The 22,208-nt window shown below is 33.4% G+C and overlaps 1 protein-coding gene and 4 pseudogenes across 1 annotated transcript; 1 reads left to right on the top strand and 4 right to left on the bottom strand.

Annotated features, from left to right (window-relative positions):
- Window positions 1–189: 189 nt before the first annotated feature.
- On the top strand, window positions 190–771 carry LOC148763804 (uncharacterized). Its single transcript, XM_088804623.1, has 2 exons — window positions 190–492; window positions 607–771. The coding sequence occupies exons 1-2, from the start codon at window positions 190–192 to the stop codon at window positions 769–771; spliced, it is 468 nt and encodes a 155-aa protein (XP_088660749.1).
- Window positions 772–3,103: 2,332 nt separating this feature from the next.
- On the bottom strand, window positions 3,104–5,063 carry LOC148763803 (tetrahydroberberine oxidase pseudogene; annotated as a pseudogene).
- Window positions 5,064–9,664: 4,601 nt separating this feature from the next.
- On the bottom strand, window positions 9,665–11,617 carry LOC148763802 (tetrahydroberberine oxidase pseudogene; annotated as a pseudogene).
- Window positions 11,618–15,405: 3,788 nt separating this feature from the next.
- On the bottom strand, window positions 15,406–16,383 carry LOC18605533 (tetrahydroberberine oxidase pseudogene; annotated as a pseudogene).
- Window positions 16,384–19,693: 3,310 nt separating this feature from the next.
- On the bottom strand, window positions 19,694–21,411 carry LOC18605531 (tetrahydroberberine oxidase pseudogene; annotated as a pseudogene).
- Between the last annotated feature and the right edge of the window lie 797 nt (window positions 21,412–22,208).

The raw sequence follows: 22,208 nt of genomic DNA, 5'->3' as shown, positions 1-22,208 counted from the left end.
TCAAGCTTGTGCATTTAGAGGTCATGATGAAAGTCCATCCTCAAAAAATAGAGGAAATTTCATTGAATGCTGAAATTCTTAGGATCTTACAATGACAAAGTTCATAAGCTTGTCTTGGAAAATGCTCCACGTGTTACTAAGTACACATTCAATGATGTTCAAAAGGAGATTTTACATATTTTGGCTAATATGGTGAGAAATTCAATTAGAGAAGAAGTGGGAAATGCTAAGTTTTGTATTATTATTGATGAAGCTCGAGATGAGTTTAAAATAGAGCAAATGGCTATTATTTTGAGATTTGTTGATGGTGATGGTTTTGTTCAAAAACGTTTCTTTGATCTTGTACATGTTAGTGATACCAGTGCAATGACTTCGAAGAAAGAGTTAGTGTCTGTTCTTTCTCGTTATAACCTTCAAGTTGAAAGTATTCGAAGTCAAGGATATGATGGTGCTAGTAACATGCGTGGTGAATGGAATGGTTTACAAGCTTTGGTGCTTAATGATTGTCCATACGCATATTATGTGCATTGTTATACTCATAGATTACAATTAACTTTTGTTGCAGCATTTAGAGGAGTAGTTCATATTCATGAATTTTTTACATAGTTGATTTCTATTGTAAATATTGTTAATGCTTCTTCCAAACGGCATGACCAATTACAAGCTGCTCAAGCAATTGACATTGCAAACATGATTGCTAGTGATGAACTTGACACAAGTAGAGGAGCAAATCAAGTGGGAACTCTACAAAGAGCTGGAGATACTCGATGAAGCTCACACTTTCATTCTATTTATAGCTTGATGAGAATGTTTGATGCAACTTGCACTGTTGTGGAAAGTATTATTGATGAAGGGGCCAGTTATTCACAAAGAGGTGATGCTTCTGCTGCTAGTAAAATATTAGCATCATTTAAATTTATTTTCATATTACACTTGATGTATGAGATCATGGGAATCACTAATGTTCTTTGCCAAGCATTACAATTATGCTCTTAAGATATTTTAAATGCAATTCATCTTGGTTTTACTACAAAATCACTCCTTCAGAAGTTGAGAGATGATAGGTGGTCTAATTTATCTGAGAATGTGAAAAATTTTTGTCAAAAACATGAGATAGAAATTCCTGACATGGGTGCACGATATATCTTGGGCGAAGGTCGATCTCGTCAACCAAATGTAACTGTGGAGCATCATTATCGAGTTGATATATTCTTAGTGACGATAGATACTCAGTTATAAGAATTGAATTCGAAATTCAATGAGTAAGCTATGGAACTTTTAACTTTAAGCACTGTTTTGAATCCTAATAACAATTACAAATCATTCAATATTGATAATAACTGCAAGTTAGCAGAGAGTTTTTATTTTCAAGATTTCACAGAACAAGAAAAGCTTATTTTGAGGTTACAATTGAGGCATTACGAGTTCTATATACCTCATTATCAAAGTTTTTAAGATATTAAGATACTTTCTGAATTTTGTCAGAGATTAGCAGAAACAGAAAAGTCAAAGAATTACCACTTGATTGATAGATTAATTCGCCTTATTTTGACTATTTCGATTTTTACAGCAACTACAAAGAAAGCCTTTTCAGTAATGAAAATTGTGAAAACAAGACTCCAGAACAAAATAGTTGATGAGTTTTTTGCAGATAATTTAGTTATTTATATTGAGAAAGACATTGCTAGTCTTTTCAATACAAAGTCAATAATTGATGAATTTGAATCTATAAAATATTGTCGAGCACAACTTTCTTAGATAATTATTATAATTTTTTTTTATTTTTTTACTTACATGTTATATAAAATTATTATCTATTATGAATCTTTTGATTGTTGGTTAAATTTAACATATTAATTTTAAAAAAATTTAATTTTTAATTTTTTTATTTTTGACTCTCAACAAAAATTAACTAGTTTGGCCCATGTTTTGATTGGACATATACCATGAAATTCGGTCCGCTGTATATGGATCGTGCGGTGTGCATGAGGTTCCAATTTGTCAGCTTAAGTGGCTTGAACGAGATTTGGACCTCATTATGAGTGGCGGTCTACGTTATTATGATGGCTTACGGATAAACTTAAGTGCGGTTTTGGTTGGACGTGTACCACGAAATTCGGTCAGCTGGATATGGATCGTGAGGTGTGCATGAGATTCCAGTTTGTAGGCTTAAGTGGCTTGAACGAGATGTGTACCTCATTATGTGTGGCGGTCTACGTTATTATGATGTTTACGGACAGACTTAAGTGCGGTTTTGGTAGGAGATATACGACTAAATTTGGTCAGCTTTTATTGTTAATTAAAAGCTTTTTCAGACAAGTCTTTTTTAATATTGCTGGTGGGTTCGGACAAGTAGTCATTCAGCAGGACTTTTCTGGATACAGTACAATATCCAGATAGTTTTTATTTTATGATGCTTGTATATCCTTTCATCTAAGTTTTTTGTTTTTAAGGATTTTATTTTATTGATTTTTTATTTATTTATGTATTTTTTTTAAAAAAATTATTTATTAGACTTGGGTAGAGATTGAATGATTACTAAATTTAAAATTTTCAGGACAAGGTAAACGCAAGTTGCATTGTTTGAAATAATTGTTCCAAGAATCATCATGCGGGGCCAGCTGTCACGGCTGCTTAGAGAGAACCAACAGGTGACACGGCCACCTACTAATCATGACCTTTACTATTGGACAGAACTGCTCAGTTTGACCTTGTTTAAAGCTAAAAGCAAGCTGGAATTATGGAGTCTATATTTGATACAAAGGCTACCGCTACATTAAGAAGCTTCAAAAAATGTATGTATAAACTTTTACTATATTCTTTTCACTAAATATATTAATTAACTTTATAAACTTGATGTTAATTTCAATGATTAAATAGCTTTGTGTCTAAAATTTTGAACTCTAGCACAAATGAATAGTGGTTAAGAGGATAATCCGAATACCGATAGCAAAAGTCTTTGATCTGTAGGAACGTTAGATACCTTATATGAGCACAAGAGCCGACATGTTCCTTGTTGTTTTTTAAAAGATATTGATTCAACGTTAGATAACTTTTTCGTCAAATCTTTGAAAAAAGTCTAAGAATTTTTTAGCACAACAAATGAGAAAAATGTGCTGCATTACACTATTCTGAATCCTTTAGAACATACAAGGGCCAAAAGCTAAAATTATACATGTATTTGCATGTTTTTGTATCTAATAATAAAATCTGGAGAAAGAAAGGCTAAGATTTATTATTGTCAACACACATTAACTTGTTTCAACCAAAGGTAATTAATGGGTTATGCATACTACTCATGCATTATGCCAGCCAGAAATGGTAACAAAGAACTAATCAAACCTTTTATTTAGAGCTATGATGTGTGCTTTTCTAATTAAAAGCGTCCACCAAGGTTATATACACTCTAATTGCCTCTTTTCTTCCATCTGGACAAAAGTGGAGGGATGCTTTGTTCATGTCTGAAGAAATTTTCTGGATCAATCATTGTTTTCACACTTATCAACTTATCAAAGTTATTCTTAAAATATTTATGACCCCAAACACTTGCTTGTGCATAACTAGTGCTATCTTTGTTGTTAGTTCCAATGTCAAGATCTCTATAATTGATATATGCCTCTCGAGGTGATTTTGAAACAAAGGAACTCATATAGCTATAAACTCTCCTAATCCAACTTACGTACCTCTGGGAATTGTTGTTGTCTTCTTTTTGCCAACCTACAGCGTATAAGATTTTGTATAAGTTGCCAGCTCTATGCGGAAATGGAGTTGCAGTCTCTGGAATCTCATCCATTTCCCCCCCATAAGCCACAAAAAGTACACCGGCAGATTTTGCTTCTTCCTCATAAAGCTTTGACCATAGCCCTTCTAACGAAATTTCAGGAACAGGTTCCTTTACGTAGTCAGATTTTGCTTTGAAGGCTGGACTAAAGAGAGGACTTTGAAAAGTCCTATCAAGTAAAACATCCAAGGATTTACTCCTAATTTGGCCAAAGTAGAGAATAGATTCAATCCAACTCATTTCAGTGCAATCTTCCTTTACTAGTCCAAGCTCCGAAAATCTCTCTTGCATCAATGGAACAAGCTCATCAACGCCACCGAGAAAGAATAATCTAAAGGAAGCTAGAACAGTCTTTTTCCCATCTTGACTAGAATTCACTCTTCTTAAGGCAACAGAGGAGTATGTTTCGTCAGGCAGCTTGTGTGCAATATATTGCCAACGGTGGACAAGTTTGATCGCATTTTGTTCTAACGTTTTGCTAACGATGCATCCAGTCACAGTTGCTGGAATAGGAACCAGCTTTAATTTCCATGCGATGACGATGCCGAAGCTACCCCCTCCACCTCCTCGAATGGCCCAAAATAAATCTTCTCCCATGGCTTTTCTATCAAGGATTCGTCCATTAACGTCAATGAATTGAGCATCAATTATGTTATCAGCAGCAAGACCGTATTTTCGAAATAATAAGCCATAACCTCCCCCACTAAAATATCCACCAACACCTACAGTGTGACAAACACCGGCTGGGAAGGCAAGAGTTTTACTTTTTTTAGCAATTCTGTAATATAGCTCACCAAGAATTGCTCCAGACTGAACCCATGCAACTTTGTTTTCCACATCAATGTCAATTGATCGAAAATTAATCAAATCAATAATGACAAATGAAACTTTAGAAACATAAGAAATGCCTTCAAAATCATGGCCACCACTTCGAGTTCTAACTTGAAGTCCATGTTTTTTTGAACAGTAAATTGTTGCTTGAAGATGGGATTCATAAAATGGTGTTATAATGACCTGTGGTTTGGGGGTGGTTGGCGTGGAGAACCTGAGATTATGCATTGAAAACTCCAAAACAGACGAATATGAAGAATTATTTTGTGCATAGATGATTTTCGAAATGAAAGAGGAGTCTTCGGAATGAAGGGAAAGGCAATGAAGAAAACTCTCATGAGTATGAGCTGAGGTTGCCCATGACAATGAGAAGAAAGCAGCAAAAAGAAATGAAAATACTAGAAAGTGGGGAGACTTCATTTTTTTGAAGCTAATTTTGTGCATATGAGTTTATCGAGTTCCCTTATTTATACAGTGCAAAGTGCATTGCTTACATAGGAGGTCCAATGATATGTGAACTTTCGGTATGATATAATAACCCTTTATTTTTATTTTTAATTTTTCCTTTTGAAGGGTTAGGTGATGACTTAATATAAGCCTCTTTGAACTGAAGTTTATTCTTAAATAAATGTGAAACAAAAAATTTATAAAACTTGAATTTCATGGCAACTTTCCAAGTTAACAATGAACAAGAACAAAATTGGAAAATTGTATTGTAAAATCTATAAATCTTAATGATTTCGGAAGGTTTCTGTTGATTTCTTCTTCGAATTTGGTGTATTGCGTAATCAAATCAGCCTGACAATAAGCTTGGATTCTTCAATATCGCAAATGATGATAAAAATAAATTTCCAGTATTGGAAAAGTCATCAGGAAAGGGCGGGTATCTTATGGTCGACTTTAACTTTGGATAACGATAAAGGACTCCCAAACAAAGCCCACCAAAAAAATCTGAAAACCGAATCAAATTTTTTATTTTTTATTTAAAAACAACTCAATAATATTTTAAATTCTTAATCGAGTAAAATACAAAAAATTATTGATTTTCTGTACATTGTTCCAGTCCGAGCACCTAGCCTAGGATTGAAGGTTAGCAAATTCTCCTCCTATAGGCTATAGTATTAATGTACCCCAAAGAAATCTCCTCTTCTTAAACTCTCTATATTTGAAATTCGTTATTGATTACTTTTAAACAAAAATGTAGATCTATTGTGAATTAGAGAATGTTGATGGTACGTAATAAACAAACTTTTCCCTCTTATACTATATAATTTCTATTTCTTTACGAAAGGTTTGAAGGAAATATTGAAAGAAAATGAGATAAGAGGGGAACGAAAAGAGGAATTTAAAGTTTCGTCTATTAATTATAATTAGTAATATTCTTATGCAATTGATTAACTCCCGTTTAGACATTCAAACAAAATACGCAAGTGCAGGTACTGTATATAGTCAAAACATAGCACTTATCGCTTCTTCCCAAAAAATCACGCACAAGCTGTCTACCATTCATAAGAATGTGAAAGCGATGCCGTCATTATTGGGCAATATTATGAATGAGGACCCTCACTGGATATTTAGTCAATATTTCACCAACCGCTGTCAGATACCTGGACACAAATGTTCCACGAATATATTTATAATTTTGTTATGTATTTATTTGAATAAATATGCGCCAAATTCGTAAAGAAATACATTAAAATGAAATTTAGAGCACCAACTAGAAATTTAGAGAAAGAAATGTTGAAATTTATCGAATACATTAAAATACCCTAGAAAGTTTTGACCACAAACCCTTCAATGCAATTTCAGGGATAGGTTCTTTCACGTCGTCTGATTTACCTTTGTAGGATGGGCTTATAAGAGGAGTTTTGAAACTCCTGTTCAGCTAAATATCCAAGGATTCATTTTGAATTTGGCCGAAGATAAGAACGGATTCAATCCAACTCATCTCAATGTAATCTTCCGTTGCTAGTCTGAGCCCATGAAATCTCTCTTGCATTAAGGGAACAAGCTCATCAATGCCACCAAGAAATAAAGGAAGCTAGAAGTGTTTGCTTCCCATCTTGACTAGAATTCCGCCTATTTAAAGTAACCGAGGATTACATTTCATCCGGAAGATCACGGGCAATATATTGCCAACGGTGAAGAAGTTTGATTGCATTTTGTTCTAAGGTCTTGCTAATGGCGAATACAGTCACAGTCGCTGTAAGATGAACCGACTTTAATTTCCATGAGAGGACAATTCCAGAGCTACCCCCTCAACCTCCTGGAATGGCCCAAAACAAATCTTCTCTTATGACTTTTCTGTCAAGAATTCTTCCATTAACATCAATGAATTGAGCATCAATTATGTTGTCAACAATAACATCGTATTTTCCAAACAATAAGTCATAATCTCCTCCGTTAAAGTATCCACCAGTTCCTACACTGTGACAAGTTCTAACCGGAAAAACAAGAGTTCTATTTTTTTTCACCAATCTCGTAATAAAATTCACAAAAAGTTGCACCAGATTGAACCTATGCAACATCATTTTTTACAGCAATGGCAACTGATGGAAAATTAAACAAGAGTTCTATAACAAATGGAACTTAAAAACATAAAAAAGACCACCACTTCTTGTTCTAATTTGGAACTTTTGTTTTCTTAAGCAATAAATTGCTGCTTGAAATCAACCAATGGAATTCTGGAGGAAAGGGAAAGACTGAGAAGAAAGGAGTATTCCTGCTGCGACTGACAGCGACGGCGCCCAGAAATGTGGGGAATGAGTTTCAGTTTTTAATCCTTTTTCAGGGAAAAAGAAATTTTTTGGAGGAAAAGGAAATCAGTAAAAAGATAGATGGATGAGAGGGAGAGGATGAAAAAAGAGAGGTGTTTCAGCAGTGGCCGACGGCGGAACGGTGGCGAAAGGAGAGAAGGTTATGAATGGTGAGGATTTTTAGAGAGGAGGAGAGGCGTTGAGTGACAAGAAAATGGGATTTTAAGCGCTTTTGGGATATTTATAGGAATCTTAAACGGCGCCGTTTCAAGGGAGAGGATGAGACAAAGGGGAAAGACTACTGAGAGGAAGCGGGTCGGATCAGTCAGACCCGGCCCTTAGTCTGGTTGATCTTTGAAGTATGCTGGCCGAAATACAACCCAATTTTTTAGAAGAGTTCGCCCACCTATGCATAAATCTCAAACTCAAGTAATATTTTTTTATTTTATGTGTCTATTTTGATTAATAAAAGTATTTATAAATTAGTAAACAATAAGTTAAAAAATTTAATGATAATGACAATCTAATTAAATTGAATAATAAAAGATAATTATTTGGAAAAAATTTTAAAATAGTGATTTATAAAAAAAATTATAAGTGAGAATTTTTTTAAATGAATGAGGGTTATATATACTCTTCCTGTTAATTGAAAAATTCAAGTAATTTATATTTTTAAAATAAATCAAATTATGACCTCAAGCATAACTGGAAAAAACTTCTATTTTATTTTCAAAGCCTAAAAAATATCGTAGTGTGGTTTACACTAAGAATCTATTTGACCTGATTTTTTATTAGCTTAAAAACTATTATAAAACTTTTATGAAAAATAATAGTTTTTAAAATTAAGTTGAAGCTGTTTACTAAATTTTTTTTTAAGTTTTTTTTTATAAGTTATAATTTTGGTTAAAATTATCGTAAAAGATATTTTTTTAAGAGGATAATATTGTAATTATTTTTAATAAATGAGGATATTTTTAAAACAAAAATAAAATTTTTTTATATTTTTAAAAAAAGAAAAAAAAAAGCTCCTCATAGAAGCTTTTCCTGAAACTTTTCTTTTAAATTTTATTATTTAAAAAACAGTTCTTTTTTTTTTAAGAGCTTTTTAAAATTTATATTTGACTTACTTTTAAAAAGTAGATAAATTAAAAAAAAAATCAAACCAAACAAGCACTATTTAATTAAAAGCTTGTATATATTAGAGCTGATTTAAAAATTTTATATAAATTATATATGCTCTTTATTTACCAAATCTTCTATCGAACAATATTTTGTGAGCCATTGACCCTGAACTCTCCTAACCATTTCTCATTTTCTTTATTGACAATCAAGTGTTTGTTACTATGTGAAAGGCATATGATTGGAAAGCACAATGTTCTGAAAGTGATCAGAAAAGAAATTGCTCGAAGCTCAAGTGAGATTTGAGCATGTTCTTTGGATTTTTTAAGATTGATTTTGTTAGAGTTGTTATGGAGATTCCAAGTTCCTGAAGTTAATTCTGATTTGAAAACCAGCTCAGGTTGAGCCAGGTTTTAACTGTTTGACTTTAAAAGAAGGGCTTTACTCCCCACCCATTTCACAGAGCCCATGAAGCCTATAAATGAGTCAATTAGCATATGGGCTGTGACCATAGGAGTAGGATCCCAAGCACATAAGTTTGTTGTCCCTCATCTTCTTTTCGGATCACTAAAACTTCATTCCATTAATGCACAAGTGTCAACTCTACTTTTAATAATAATAATAAATTAATAATTTTATTAAATTATATTTTTCGTTAAACAAGTATTGAAACACAACATGTCAGCTTAATTTTCAAGTGAAAAGACACTCTTATATAAGTAATCTTCATATTATAATCATCTTTAAAGATATGATATGTATAGAACCTTACATCGGAGGACCAATTCAGCAATCAGAATTGTTTTTTGCTGTAAAATCAAATTTTGTTTGGTAGAGTTCATGGGACGTAGATTATTGATGAACTAAAGATTGAATGGCCTAACCTAATTTTATCTTTAGGCTGAAACAAATTCATTGAAGTATATTTATACTCTTTGCTTTGATTATTAATAATATGTACCCAAAAGTCAACAATCCCTTTCTATTTTTTGGAAATGTTGATTCAACACTAGATAACTTTTCTACGAAGTGTATGACAAAATTCAGAGAATTTTTTGGCACAACAGATCAGCAAATATGTAATGCATTACACTATTCTGAATCTTTAGAACATAAAAGGGCCAGAGGCTAAAAATTATACTTGCATTTGCACGTTATTGTATCTACTAATGAAATCTGGAGAAAGAAAGGCTAAAATTTATTATTGTCAACACACTTTAAATTGTTTCAACCAAAGGTAATGAATGGTATGTTATTTAGTAGGCTAGGCATACCACTCATGCATTATTCCAGAAACGGTAACAAAGAACTAATCAAACATTTTATTTAGCACTATGATCACTATCGAAATCATTACTCTGCTTTTCGGATTAAAAGTATCCACCAAAGTTATATATACTCTAATTGTCTCTCTCCTTCCGTCAGGATAAATGTGGAGGAATGCTTTGTTCGTGTTTGAAGAAATTTTCTGGATCAATCATTGTCTTCACCCGCATCAACTTATCAAAATTATTCTTAAAATATTTATGACCCCAAACACTTGCTTGTGCATAACTGGTGCTACCTTTATTATTAATTCCAATGTCAAGATCTCTATAATTGATATATGCCTCTCGTGGTGATTTTGAAACAAAGGAGCTCATATAGCTATAAACTCTCCTAATCCAACTTATGTACCTCTGGGAATTTTTGTTGTCTTCTTCTTGCCAACCTACGGTATATAAGATTTTGTATAAGTTGCCGGCTCTATGAGGGAATGGAGTTGCAGTCTCTGGAATCTCATCCATTATCCCCCCGTAAGCCAAAAAAAATATACCTGCAGATTTTGCTTCTTCCTCATGAAGCTTTGACAATATCGCTTCTAATGCAATTTCAGGAATAGGTTCCTTTACATAATCAGATTTTGCTTTGAAGGCTGGACTAAGGAGAGGACTTTGGAAAGTCCTATCAAGTAAAATATCCAAGGATTTATTTTGAAGTTGACCGAAGTAGAGAATAGATTCAATCCAACTCATTTCAGTGCAATCTTCCTTTGCAAGTCCAAGCTCTGGAAATCTCTCTTGCATCAATGGAACAAGCTCATCAACGCCACCAAGAAAGAATAAATTGAAGGAAGCTAAAACCGTCTTTTTCCCATCTTGACTAGAATTCACACTTCTTAAGACAACAAAGGAGAATGTTCCGTCCGGAAGCTGGTGTGCAATATATTGCCAACGGTGGACAAGTTTGATTGCATTTTGTTCTGATGTTCTGCTAATGGTGAAAACAGTCACAGTTGCTGGAACAGGAACCAACTTTAATTTCCATGCGATGACAATGCCAAAGCTACCCCCTCCACCTCCTCGAATGGCCCAAAATAAATCTTCTCCCATGGCTTTTCTATCAAGAATTCGTCCATTAACGTCAATGAATTGAGCATCAATTATGTTATCAGCAGCAAGACCGTATTTTCGAAATAATAAGCCATAACCTCCCCCACTAAAATATCCACCAACACCTACAGTGTGACAAATACCGGCTGGGAAGGCAAGAGTTTTACTTTTTTCAGCAATTCTGTAATATAGCTCACCAAGAATTGCTCCAGACTGAACCCATGCAACTTTATTTTCCACATCAATGTCAATTGATCGAAAATTAATCAAATCAATGATGACAAATGAAACTTCAGAAACATAAGAAATACCTTCAAAATCATGGCCACCACTTCGAGTTCTAACTTGAAGCCGATGTTTTTTTGAACAGTAAATTGTTGCTTGAATATGGGATTCATGAAATGGTGTTATAATGACCTGTGGTTTGGGGGTGGTTGGCGTGGAGAACCTGAGATTATGCATTGAAAACTCCAAAACAGACGAATATGAAGAATTATTTTGTGTATAGATGATTTTCGAAATGAAAGAGGAGTCTTCGGAATGAAGGGAAAGGCAATGAAGAAAACTCTCATGAGTACGAGATGAAGTTGCCCGTGACAATGAGAAGAGAGCAGCAAAAAGAAATGAAAATACTAAAAAGCGGGGAGACTTCATTTTTCTGAAGCTAATTTTGTGCATATGAGTTTATTGAGTTCCCATATTTGTACTGCAAAGAGCATTGCTTGCATAGGAGGTCCAAAGAAATGTAAACCTTCGAAATGAGGGAATGGCCTTTTATTTTTTATTTTTTCCTTTGATGGATTGCTTGACTTTTCTTTTTAAAAGCAAAGCTTAGCTGTATTGATTGGGAAGGAATAATTGGCAGGAGACTTGGTGCGGCATTATTGAAGATTATGATCTTAATATAAATTTGAACCAAAAAGATCATAAGACCTGACTTTCTTGACAAATTGACACGTTGAAAACGAACAAGAACAGAATTGGAGTATTGTATGGCAAATCTATAAATCTTTATTGATTTTGGACGGTGTCTACTGATTTCTTCTTGAATGTCGTGTATTACATAATCAAATCAGCGCTTACGACGAGCTTGGATTCTTCAATATCGCATAATGATGATAAACGTAAATTTCCAATATGATACTCGATCTTGTTAATTTGTGGTTCTGTATTTAAAAAGTCATCAAGAAAGGGCGGCTACCTTACGGTTGACTTGGACTTTCAATAATGATACAACAACTCATTGACATTTTAAACACTATCTGTTCTTAGTCAAGTAAAATACAAAAAACTATTGCCTTTCTGTACATTGGCCCAGCCCGATCAGCTAGGATTCAATGTGCTGGCAAATTCTCCTCCTATAATACCATCAGCGGGTTAGGGAACCCTATCATCTCAACGTGGAATTTGAAAGAGTTATAAAAATTTTTCTCTCCTTAAGGGTACTCGACAAAACAAGTTTATCTTCTCAAAGAGATATTATTTTTTTATTTGAAAGATAAGAAAATATTATTGAATAGAAAACATAAACATGCAGGACCACTCTTCCAAAGATAAGAAGACAAGGTTCCGCATGAAGAGCACGTCTGAATTACAAAGACACTCTGTAGAACTACCCAACCCCGAATGAGAACAAATGACCATGAACAGGACAACCTAAGTAAAAACTGATGACAGAAGGCACAACATAACAAATAAAAAAACAAAAAAATCATCCGGGAAAAGAGACAACAGCTCCAACACAAAAAGCAGCCCAAAGGAGTAAGCAGCAGAAAACAAAACTCAAGGCAACAAAAATCAGCAATCATCTGCAAAAGTCCGAAGAAACGAAGCCAACAAGATCAAAACGTAGACAACTCAAAATTATTTTCAACGGGATGAACAATCAGCATATCATCAACTCTTTCAACTCCAGCTTTGGCAAGGGAATCTCATTGAATTTATTAAATATTTGACAAGTATGATTTTAAATTTTAAATAATATAAATCATTCTTTATGATTTTTATTTTTTGTTAATATATAAATAAAATTTTTACATCGAAAAAATCCTTTGTGCAAATCTCTCAAAAATATTTTATAATTGGAGATTTTCGTTCATGAATTGGATATACATTATTAACGCACATTAAGGGAACATGGAAAGATAATGTAGTTTCTCAATTTTCCTAAACTATTCCAACACTTTGATCAAATGTATGAGTTTTTCCAATGCAATTGAAGACAATTAGATATACGTTCTTGAATTGGGACTTTTTTTTTTTTCTCTCTTCCGTTGGCAGTATCTATTTGTGAAACGTAGAAAGGTTCTTAGGTCTTTTGGCTTAGCTCTGATAGTGCTTTTGTGGCAGGAGCAATTCATTGTTACCTTACAATTGGTCCCTGCCGTTTTTTGTCGTCCTTTTCGTCTTGTCCTTGTGGAGTCTAGCCACCGTGTAGAGATTTTTTTGTAATTGTACAGCTCTTTTCCCACACTAGCTTCTATGCCATTAGAGTCCTAGGCTAACAAGGCTAAAGGCATGTCTCGCATCTAATAGTGATGGATGGATATAATTACGTTTTTTTTTAAAAAAAAAAAACACTTACCAGTAAAGGTAATTGAAAAGCGAATTGTACTAACCATAACTTCTCTTTCCAATGCAAAGGAATGTGCTCTTAGCATGTAAAACATTTCTAATGCAGATGGGAGTGGTCGGTAAGAGACTGTCCTTTTGCTTAGAACTATATAATTTTAAAGCATTACAAAAGATGAATAATTTACACAAGTGCGGATAGGAAAGTACAATGCTAAATTATTTGAAATGATATTAATTACCTCCAAAATAATCAGCTCGTCCATATTACCAGGAAAAATAAATTATTAAATATTTTTGTTTTCTTCTACAATCATTTACCAAATTCTTATTTTTTTAAAGATATATAACAACTCCATAAACTTTAAATATTATGCCCATAATCGAGTAAAATGCTAAATTTATGAATATTCTGTACGTTGTTCCCAGCCCGAGGATATCCAGGATTCTAGGCTAGCAAAGTCTTCTCCTCTAGCTAATACTGTACCCCTCCAAAAAAAAATTTCTTCTCTTCTATACTTCAAAGAAGAGTATAATTGACTATTTTCAAACAAAAATATCAATATTTTTCAGGCAAAATAAAATATCGAATATTCATTTATTAAACTTGCGTAGTGATTTGAAATGATTACCAAATCCGAAAATTACTAGTTGCGTTTGTTTTAAAAAATAAAGTATGCAAAGAACTCAAGCTGGGTCGGCCGGCAACTACTCTTAACCTCTCCTATTGGACAAAACTGCTCACTCCGACTTTATTTAAAGCTAAAAGCAAGCTGAATTATGGCGTATATATTTAACATAAAGACAGCCGCTACATTAAAAAGCTTAAAAAAATTGTATGTATAACTTTCACTATATATTTTTAATTTAATATATTACTTAACTTTATAAACTTGATGTTAATTTCAATGATTAAATAGCTTTGTGCCTAAAATTTTGAACTCTAGCACATACGAATAATGAGTAAGTGGATAATCCGAATTCCAATAGCAACTGTCTTTACTTTGTAGAAACGTAGGATAGCCTGTATGAACACAGAAGGCAACAATCCCTTTCTGTTCTTTGGAAGATACTGATTCATCAGTAGGTAACTTTTTCACGAAATCTTTGACAAAAGTCAGAGAATTTTTTGGCACAATAAATTAGCAAATATGTAATGCATTACACTATTTTGAATCTTTAGAACATAAAAGGGCCAGAAGCTAAAAATTCTACTTGCATTTGCACGTTATTGTATCTAATAATGAAATATGAAGAAAGAAAGGCTAAAATTTATTATGTATTTATTTGAATAAATAAGTGCTAAATTCATAAAAAAAACATATACATACATGTATTAAATTGAACTTTATAGCATCAAATAGAAATTTAGAAGAAGAAATGCTAAAATCTATCAAATAAATTATTCAACTGATTACTTTACTTAATTGTCGAAAGTCACTCATTTTTAAAAAGTCACCTTTTGATATCCAATTATAAAAGTTAATGCTGTAGTTAACTAGCCATTAGAAACTCATGGTTATTTGACGTGATATTTAATGTCAACTTATTGTGACCATGTGAATGATGCCACTTGACATAGAAGCTAATATAAATATGCCATGTGACTAAGATCAGCAGATGTAAAAAAATAATGTTAAAAAGTCGTTAACTTTTAATGGTTGAGTGATCAAAATGATAATTTTTGTAAATATTAATAATTAAACTGTGATTTTTCAAATATTAAATGACTAAAATAAAAAACTCAAAAAATAAAATGATCAAATGAATAATTTACTCAAATTTATTACAAAGAAAACATACTCCAACTTGTTTCAAAGATCAGCTACTCATTGATACATAATAAATTAATCAGGCTAGGCGTATGCCAGAAATGCCATTGAAGAAACTCAGAAATTCTTTATTTTACAATACAATTATTTTTAATAAAATATTTTATTGTCTTTTTCTAAAAGTGTTTTTCGCCAAGCTCATACTAATGAGCTTTTTTCTTACGCGAAGAAAAAAGAGGAGGGATGCTTTGTTCATGTCTGAAGAAATTCTCTGGATCAATCATTGTTTTCACATGCATCAATCTATCAAAGTTATTCTTGAAATATTTTCGACCCCAAATACTTGCTTGTGCATAACTTGTATTACCTTTATTGTTGGTTCCAATGTCAAGATCTCTATAATTGATGTATGCTTCACGAGGAGATTTTGAAACAAAAGAGCTCATATAACTATAAAGTCCTCTAACCCAACTTATGTAACTTTCAGAGTTTATGTTGTCTTCTTCGTTATATAAGATTTTGTACAAGTTGCCAGCTCTATGTGGAAACGGAGTTGCAGTCTCTGGAATCTCATCCATCATTCCTCCATAAGCAAAAAAACCAACAACAACAGATTCTACTTCTGCCTCAGAAAGTCTTGACCACAAACCCTTCAATGCAATTTCAGGGATAGGTTCCTTCACATAGTCAGATTTACCTTTATAGGATGGGCTGATAAGAGGAGTCTTGAAACTCCTATCCAGCAAAATATCCAAGGATTCATTTTGAAGTTGGCCAAAGTAAAGAATGGATTCAATCCAACTCATCTCTATGCAATCTTCCGTTGTTAGTCCGAGCTCAGGAAATCTCTCTTGCATTAAGTGAACAAGCTCATCAATGCCACCATGGAAGAGTGAACTAAAGGAAGCTTTAGTTGTTTGCTTCCCATCTTGACTAGAATTCACCCTACTTAAAGTAGCCGAGGAGTACATTTCATTAGGAAGATCATGTGCAATATATTGCCAACGGTGAAGAAGTTTGATTGCATTTTGTTCTAAGGTCTTGCTAATGGAGAAAACAGTCACAGTCGCTGGAACATGAACCAACTTTAATTTCCATGCAAGGACAATTCCAAAGCTACCCCCTCCACCTCCTCGAATGGCCCAAAACAAATCTTCTGATGATACAATTCCAGAACCCATCAGAAAGGAAGGCGGCCAGCTACCTGGCCTGCGGCTAGCAAGGTGCAATTGCTTGACTTGAAATTAAAACCATGAGGAAAGTTCAAAAGTGGCACCATATTTTCAAATGGACAATTCTTCTTCTTTTTTTAATAATTTTTTATTTTGACCATTGTTCTTTCTTTCTAGTCGAAGACAACCCATGATATTTTAAATACATCCAAAATCCAGTGATTTCCATTTTCTGTATATAATCGTTTTGGCCCAAGCATGGAGGAATATTCTAGGCTAGCAAATTCTCTTCCTCTGTATTCCAAATATACTATATATGGTTATTTTTCATAAAAATGAATGATTATAGTGAATTAAAAAATAATATTAATTATATCAAGATTTCCATCTATCTAACATGTTGGTCTACGAATCTTATGCCCGACCTAAAAATGAGTTGTCATCAATTTTTTTTTATCTAAATGTGATTGGTTACTTATTTAAATTTATTTTTTAATAATATCCTATACTTAAATTTATTTAATAAATAGATTTTGGTGTATGAAACAGTTTTAAGATTTAGGAGTTTTGTTACATGGAAACAAGGGTTTTTTTTTTTTTGAACATGCATGGAGAGAAGGTATTAACACTCCTACGATGCTTGTTTCAAAAATAGTATCAATCAATCCTGTGTTATCTTATTTTATTTTTAATTAATAATCCTTAATTTAATATTTACTTATATTTCCCTTTATTATACTATTAATTTTTTTGAATTTTTCTTACATTTTTTTCTTTTTACCCATTATTTAGATATTAAAAACTTTCCCTAAGCTTTTCTAGCACTTTTAACAAAAACTAAGTAGAATCACCTCACCTCATGAATATTCAAGAAAATCATTGATTTTCTTGAAGAGACTCCATTATCGAATTAATTTGATATTTTATAAAAAGAAAATTTCGATTAAATATTTTACTCCTTGTTTCTTTTTGTTTGTTTTCTAATTTTTTTAAAAAATTTATACCCTTTTTATATTTTTATATTTTTTATTTCTCTTAGAATAAATAAAAGTCTTCTAATATTGAAAATTTTCTAAAATTTCCACTACATTTGATAAAATTTAAGAATTTTTTTTCTCACATAGGAATTTTCAAGAAAATGTCACGCATAACTTTCTTTGAAATTTTATGATTGGTTAGAATTTCACTTGCTTGTGTAACTAAAAGTAAAATGCAAATGGTGCAGGCAAATAAATATCATGCAATTTGCAAATTTTTCAGAATTTTATTTACTATGCATTTGTTTTGATTTTTCATGTGTAATAATTTATTTATAATTTTCTTTGCGAAAATAACCTTTAGGAAGCCCTCCAACACTTTTGATAAGGCTCCATAATCATTTTCACTTGAAAAATTTAAGAAAATTATTTTCCTAATTAATTAATATTTTTAAATATTAAATTTATTTGCGTAGGAATTTAACTTTATCACGTGTTTATTTTTTAATTACTATTTTTATCAATTTCATAAATTGAATTATACACATAAAATAATAAAAATTAAATAAGCAATGAAACATGGGCTAGGAAAATAAATCTCCAATGGGCTTAGTCTGGATGAGCCCGTTAAGGCCTGCAATCCTCAGTTGGGTCGAGCTTGGGCTGGTCAGCTCAACACTTTCCTTTTTATTTTCTCTCAATTCTCCCCTCCCCCTAACCCCAAAAATCCTAACTATAAAAGCAACCTTTTTCCATCTCACAACTCCCATTTCTCTCTGTGCATCTCGCCGGCCCTTCTCTCTTCCGAACGGAGACACCCAACCAAATTCTGACGGGTTACCGTCGCTGCGTTAACCACGGGCGATCGCTACTCGCCGCTCGCTGAGGCCAGTAAATACCAAAACAATTAGATTTCAATTCCTATCCTCACCTTCTTTCCTTTAATTGGGTTCTTTTTTTTTCTCCAAAATCCTCTTCTTTTCTCCTAAAATATCACCTCTCTCTTCAAACCTAAATACTAGATTTACCTTCGGTCGCCGCCAATCTTGCATCACGCTTTGGAGTTTACCCATGGCACTTTTTTTAACCCATTACATCTCTTCTTGCGGAATTGTGATCTTGCAGAGCGTTTCCTCCATCTGTTATTTATCTTTACTGTTAACGTCTTTTGGGTTCGTGTTTGTGCTTCTGTCTGCCTCCATTATCCTTCCGGGTTCCTTCACCAATGATTGGGGTCAGTGGTGCCCTTTTAACACCTGGTTCAGTCTTACCCATCAGAGCTTCCATGTATGATCGATCATCTCGGAAGTCGTTCGTGTATATTCTTTTGCTACGTAGATTAATCCTCTTCATTTGACATCTGCCTCTCTCCATTCATGCCTCCCATACTCATCTACCTTTACCATTATGTGTCAACCGTCAATTCTTCTATTATATATTTCCCAAGGAAATTGCCTTTTCAAAGTGGGATTTCTCCTTATACCTCACGAATGCATACTTTGCGTGTCTCGGTTTAGTCTTTCGTAAGTTTCGAATGCCTCTTTCAGTATCTTCCATGTGATCCTGGGGCTTAAGTTGCCCTCAAAAACAATTTGCAGACTAGATTTCCAATTATCCACAATATCCTCGACTCTTTGACTCCATGATCTTCCCCCTAATCCTAGTTGGGCATGATTATTCCTATTCAATAACGAGTGATCGTTTTTCTTCCAATTCCCACGCTGACCTTCCCTCTCCGTTTTCTTTCGCTGATTCTTTAGCTCCACGAGGATATTGACATCAAATTGTTTATATTGAATATAATTCAGAAGTATACAACTCAGGACATTTTGTTGCTATATTATTAAATCTAAAAATATCATTATTTAAGAAATAGTGTACGCCATACGCATATTATTTTCCATGAGTTAATGGCAGTTTATTATGACCTCTTGCAACAAAATCGTCTCATTGTTAGACCCTGTTCCAACATGATCAGAATACTAATTGCCTCACTCAGCCCTCATCTCATCCATAGCAAAAAGTTAGAAGAGTACATTGGCTTCAAGGTAAAAAACTATGTCGAATTTTTTGCATCACTTTCCTTGAATCTATTACTAAAAACAAGTCATGTGGGCTTTCTCAAAAAAAAAAAATTCATGTGTTTAAAATTATTGACATTTACCATTTGTATTTGGTTAAGTCAACAATTTAATGGCTTAAATTATTATTATTATTATTATTATTATTATTATTTTGCTGGAACAAATTTAAAGAAAGTAAGCTTAGAAAAAACTTATATAGTCCAAGATATTAGACTCGAAAGACAAACATAATTCACCAAAACAATTGAAGCACATTGATTTTAAGAATCTTATTCTAATTGTTGTATTCAAATTAAAAAGTAAACAAAAGGAAAAACATTAACCATTTTATTTTGGAGGATATTACAGTAAACTTTCTTCTTTTACCAAGACGAAAGAGGAGGGATGCTTTGTTCATGCTTGAAAAAATTCTCTGGATCAACCAATGTTTTCACATGCACCAACTTATTGAAGTTATTCTTAAAATATTTAAAGCCCCAAATGCTTGCTCGCGCATAACTTGTGTTGTCTTTATTGTTAACTCCGATATCTAGATCTCTATAGTTGATATATGCTTCCCGAGGAGACTTTGAAACATAGAGAGTCATGTAACTATACAATCTCCTTATCCACCTTATGTACTTTTGAAATTCCAAATTTTCCTCTTCTTCTCGAGCAACAGTATACATGATTTTGTACAGATTGCCAGCTCTATGTGGGAATGGAGTTTCAGTCTCTAGGATCTCATCCATTTTCCCCCCATAAGGTATCAAGTTCATTGCAGCATATCTTCCTTCTTCTTCATAGAACCTTCGCCACAACCCCTCAAATGCAATTTTTGGTATAGGTTCCTTTACATAGTCAGATTTTACTTTTATAAAACCTTTGGTAAATGCAGTCCTATCAAGCAAAATCTCCGAGCGTTCCAATGGAAAATCAGAAAAGTAAAGATGAGATTGAATCCAACTCATTTCGATGCATTCTTGTTTCACTAATCCAAGCTCGGGAAATCTTTTTTCCATCAATGAAAAGAGCTTATCAGCCCCACCAAGAAACAAGGATCTAAAAACAGCTTGAATTGTTTCCTTTCCTTCTTGACCAGAATTTACCCTTGATATGCTAACAAATATAAATAGATCGTTAGGAAGCTTGTGTGCAACATATTGTGAACGGTGGATAAGTTCGGTTGCATTTTGTTCCAATGTCCTTGTGACTGTGAAAACAGTAACATTTGCTGGAACAGGAACCAACTTCAATTTCCAAGCAAGGACAACCCCGTAGCTACCTCCTCCACCTCCTCGGATTGCCCAAAATAAATCTTCTCCCATGGATTTCCTATCAAGAATTCTTCCATTAGAATCAATTAAGTGAGCATCAATAATATTATCTGCAGCAAGGCCATATTTTCTGATCAATGTGCCGTAACCTCCTCCGCTAAATTGGCCACCAACACCTACAGTATGGCAAGTACTAGCTGGAAAGGCAAGAGTCCTACTTTTCTCAGCAATCCGGTAATAGAGTTCACCTATTGTCGCCCCGGCTTCAACCCAAGCAACACTATTGTCAACATCGATATCAATTGATCGAAGATTAATGAAATCAATAAGGACAAATGGAACTTCCGAAACATAAGAAAGACCTTCCATGTCATGACCACCACTTCGAATTCGAATTTGCAAACCATGTTTTCTCGAACAGTAGATTGTTGTTTGGATATGAGATGCATGCAAGGGTGCAACAATGACTAAGGGCTTCGGGGTAGCTATTGTGGAAAATCTAAGATTTTGAAAAGAAGATTCCAAAATAGATGAATATGAATGATTGTTTTCTGAGTAAACGACTCTAGAAATGGAAGATGAGTCGTTGGAATGAAGGGAAAGACAATAAAGAAATTTCTCATGTGATCGAGCTGTGATAGCCCATGAAAATTGAAACAGAATTGCAAAAAGAAAGGCAAACGTTGAATAGGGAGGTAACTTCATTTTGCAGAGCAGGGATTTTGCGTATGAAAGTATGCTATTAGAGTTACCCTATTTATATGCTACAGGGTTTAATGCTTGCTTTAGGACTTAATAATAGGTTTAAAAAATGATAAATGACTGCCGCACCATGTATTTGAAAATAGTGTCAGGCTTGACTAGTTATTACATGAAAAGTTTCATTGACTCTGGCCTTGGATATGGCTCAGCAAAGTCATAGCATTCTAGATGAATATCCAAATTCCAAAATAGAATAAAACTCACCCTCTACGTATTTTTGAAACAACCAACCAATCAAATGCTATCAATTATGGATATTTTTCAATCACCAAGTTGCCTGTGATAATGAGAAGAGAGCAACATGAAGCGGTAACATTGAAAAGTGAGGAGGCTTCGTTTCTTAAGCTGATTTTGTGCGTATGAGTATGTATTGACAGAGATTCCTTTGTTTTAATGTCGATTGCAGAGAGCAAAGCTTTCGTACCACTCAAATTATGTGACCCTCTAGAATCAAGACGTGAAGAGTTTTCTTTTTATTTTTTTTATTTTTTTCCTATCTTGACTAGAGGTGATTGGAAAACTCTGATCAAGATAGCATATCAAAATTGAATTTTCTTTCTCGGTCTAAGTTTGCAACCATAGGTTCAAAACGTGTCTTTCTTCATTGGGAGTTCATAACTTTTTTATATTTTTTAAAGAAAAGACATGTTTCCTCTCTTTCCCAATTTTCCAATCTTTCCATTTTTTATATCCTGCCTACAAGAATAAAGAGGGAAAGCATGTGATCGTTCATCTCTAAAATTGAAGTCAGCAGT

This window comes from Theobroma cacao, chromosome 3 (assembly GCF_053813885.1).
Source record: "Theobroma cacao isolate CCN51 chromosome 3, ASM5381388v1, whole genome shotgun sequence".
NCBI classification, from domain to species: Eukaryota; Viridiplantae; Streptophyta; class Magnoliopsida; order Malvales; family Malvaceae; genus Theobroma; species Theobroma cacao.
This window is presented reverse-complemented; position numbering and strand designations above follow the sequence as displayed.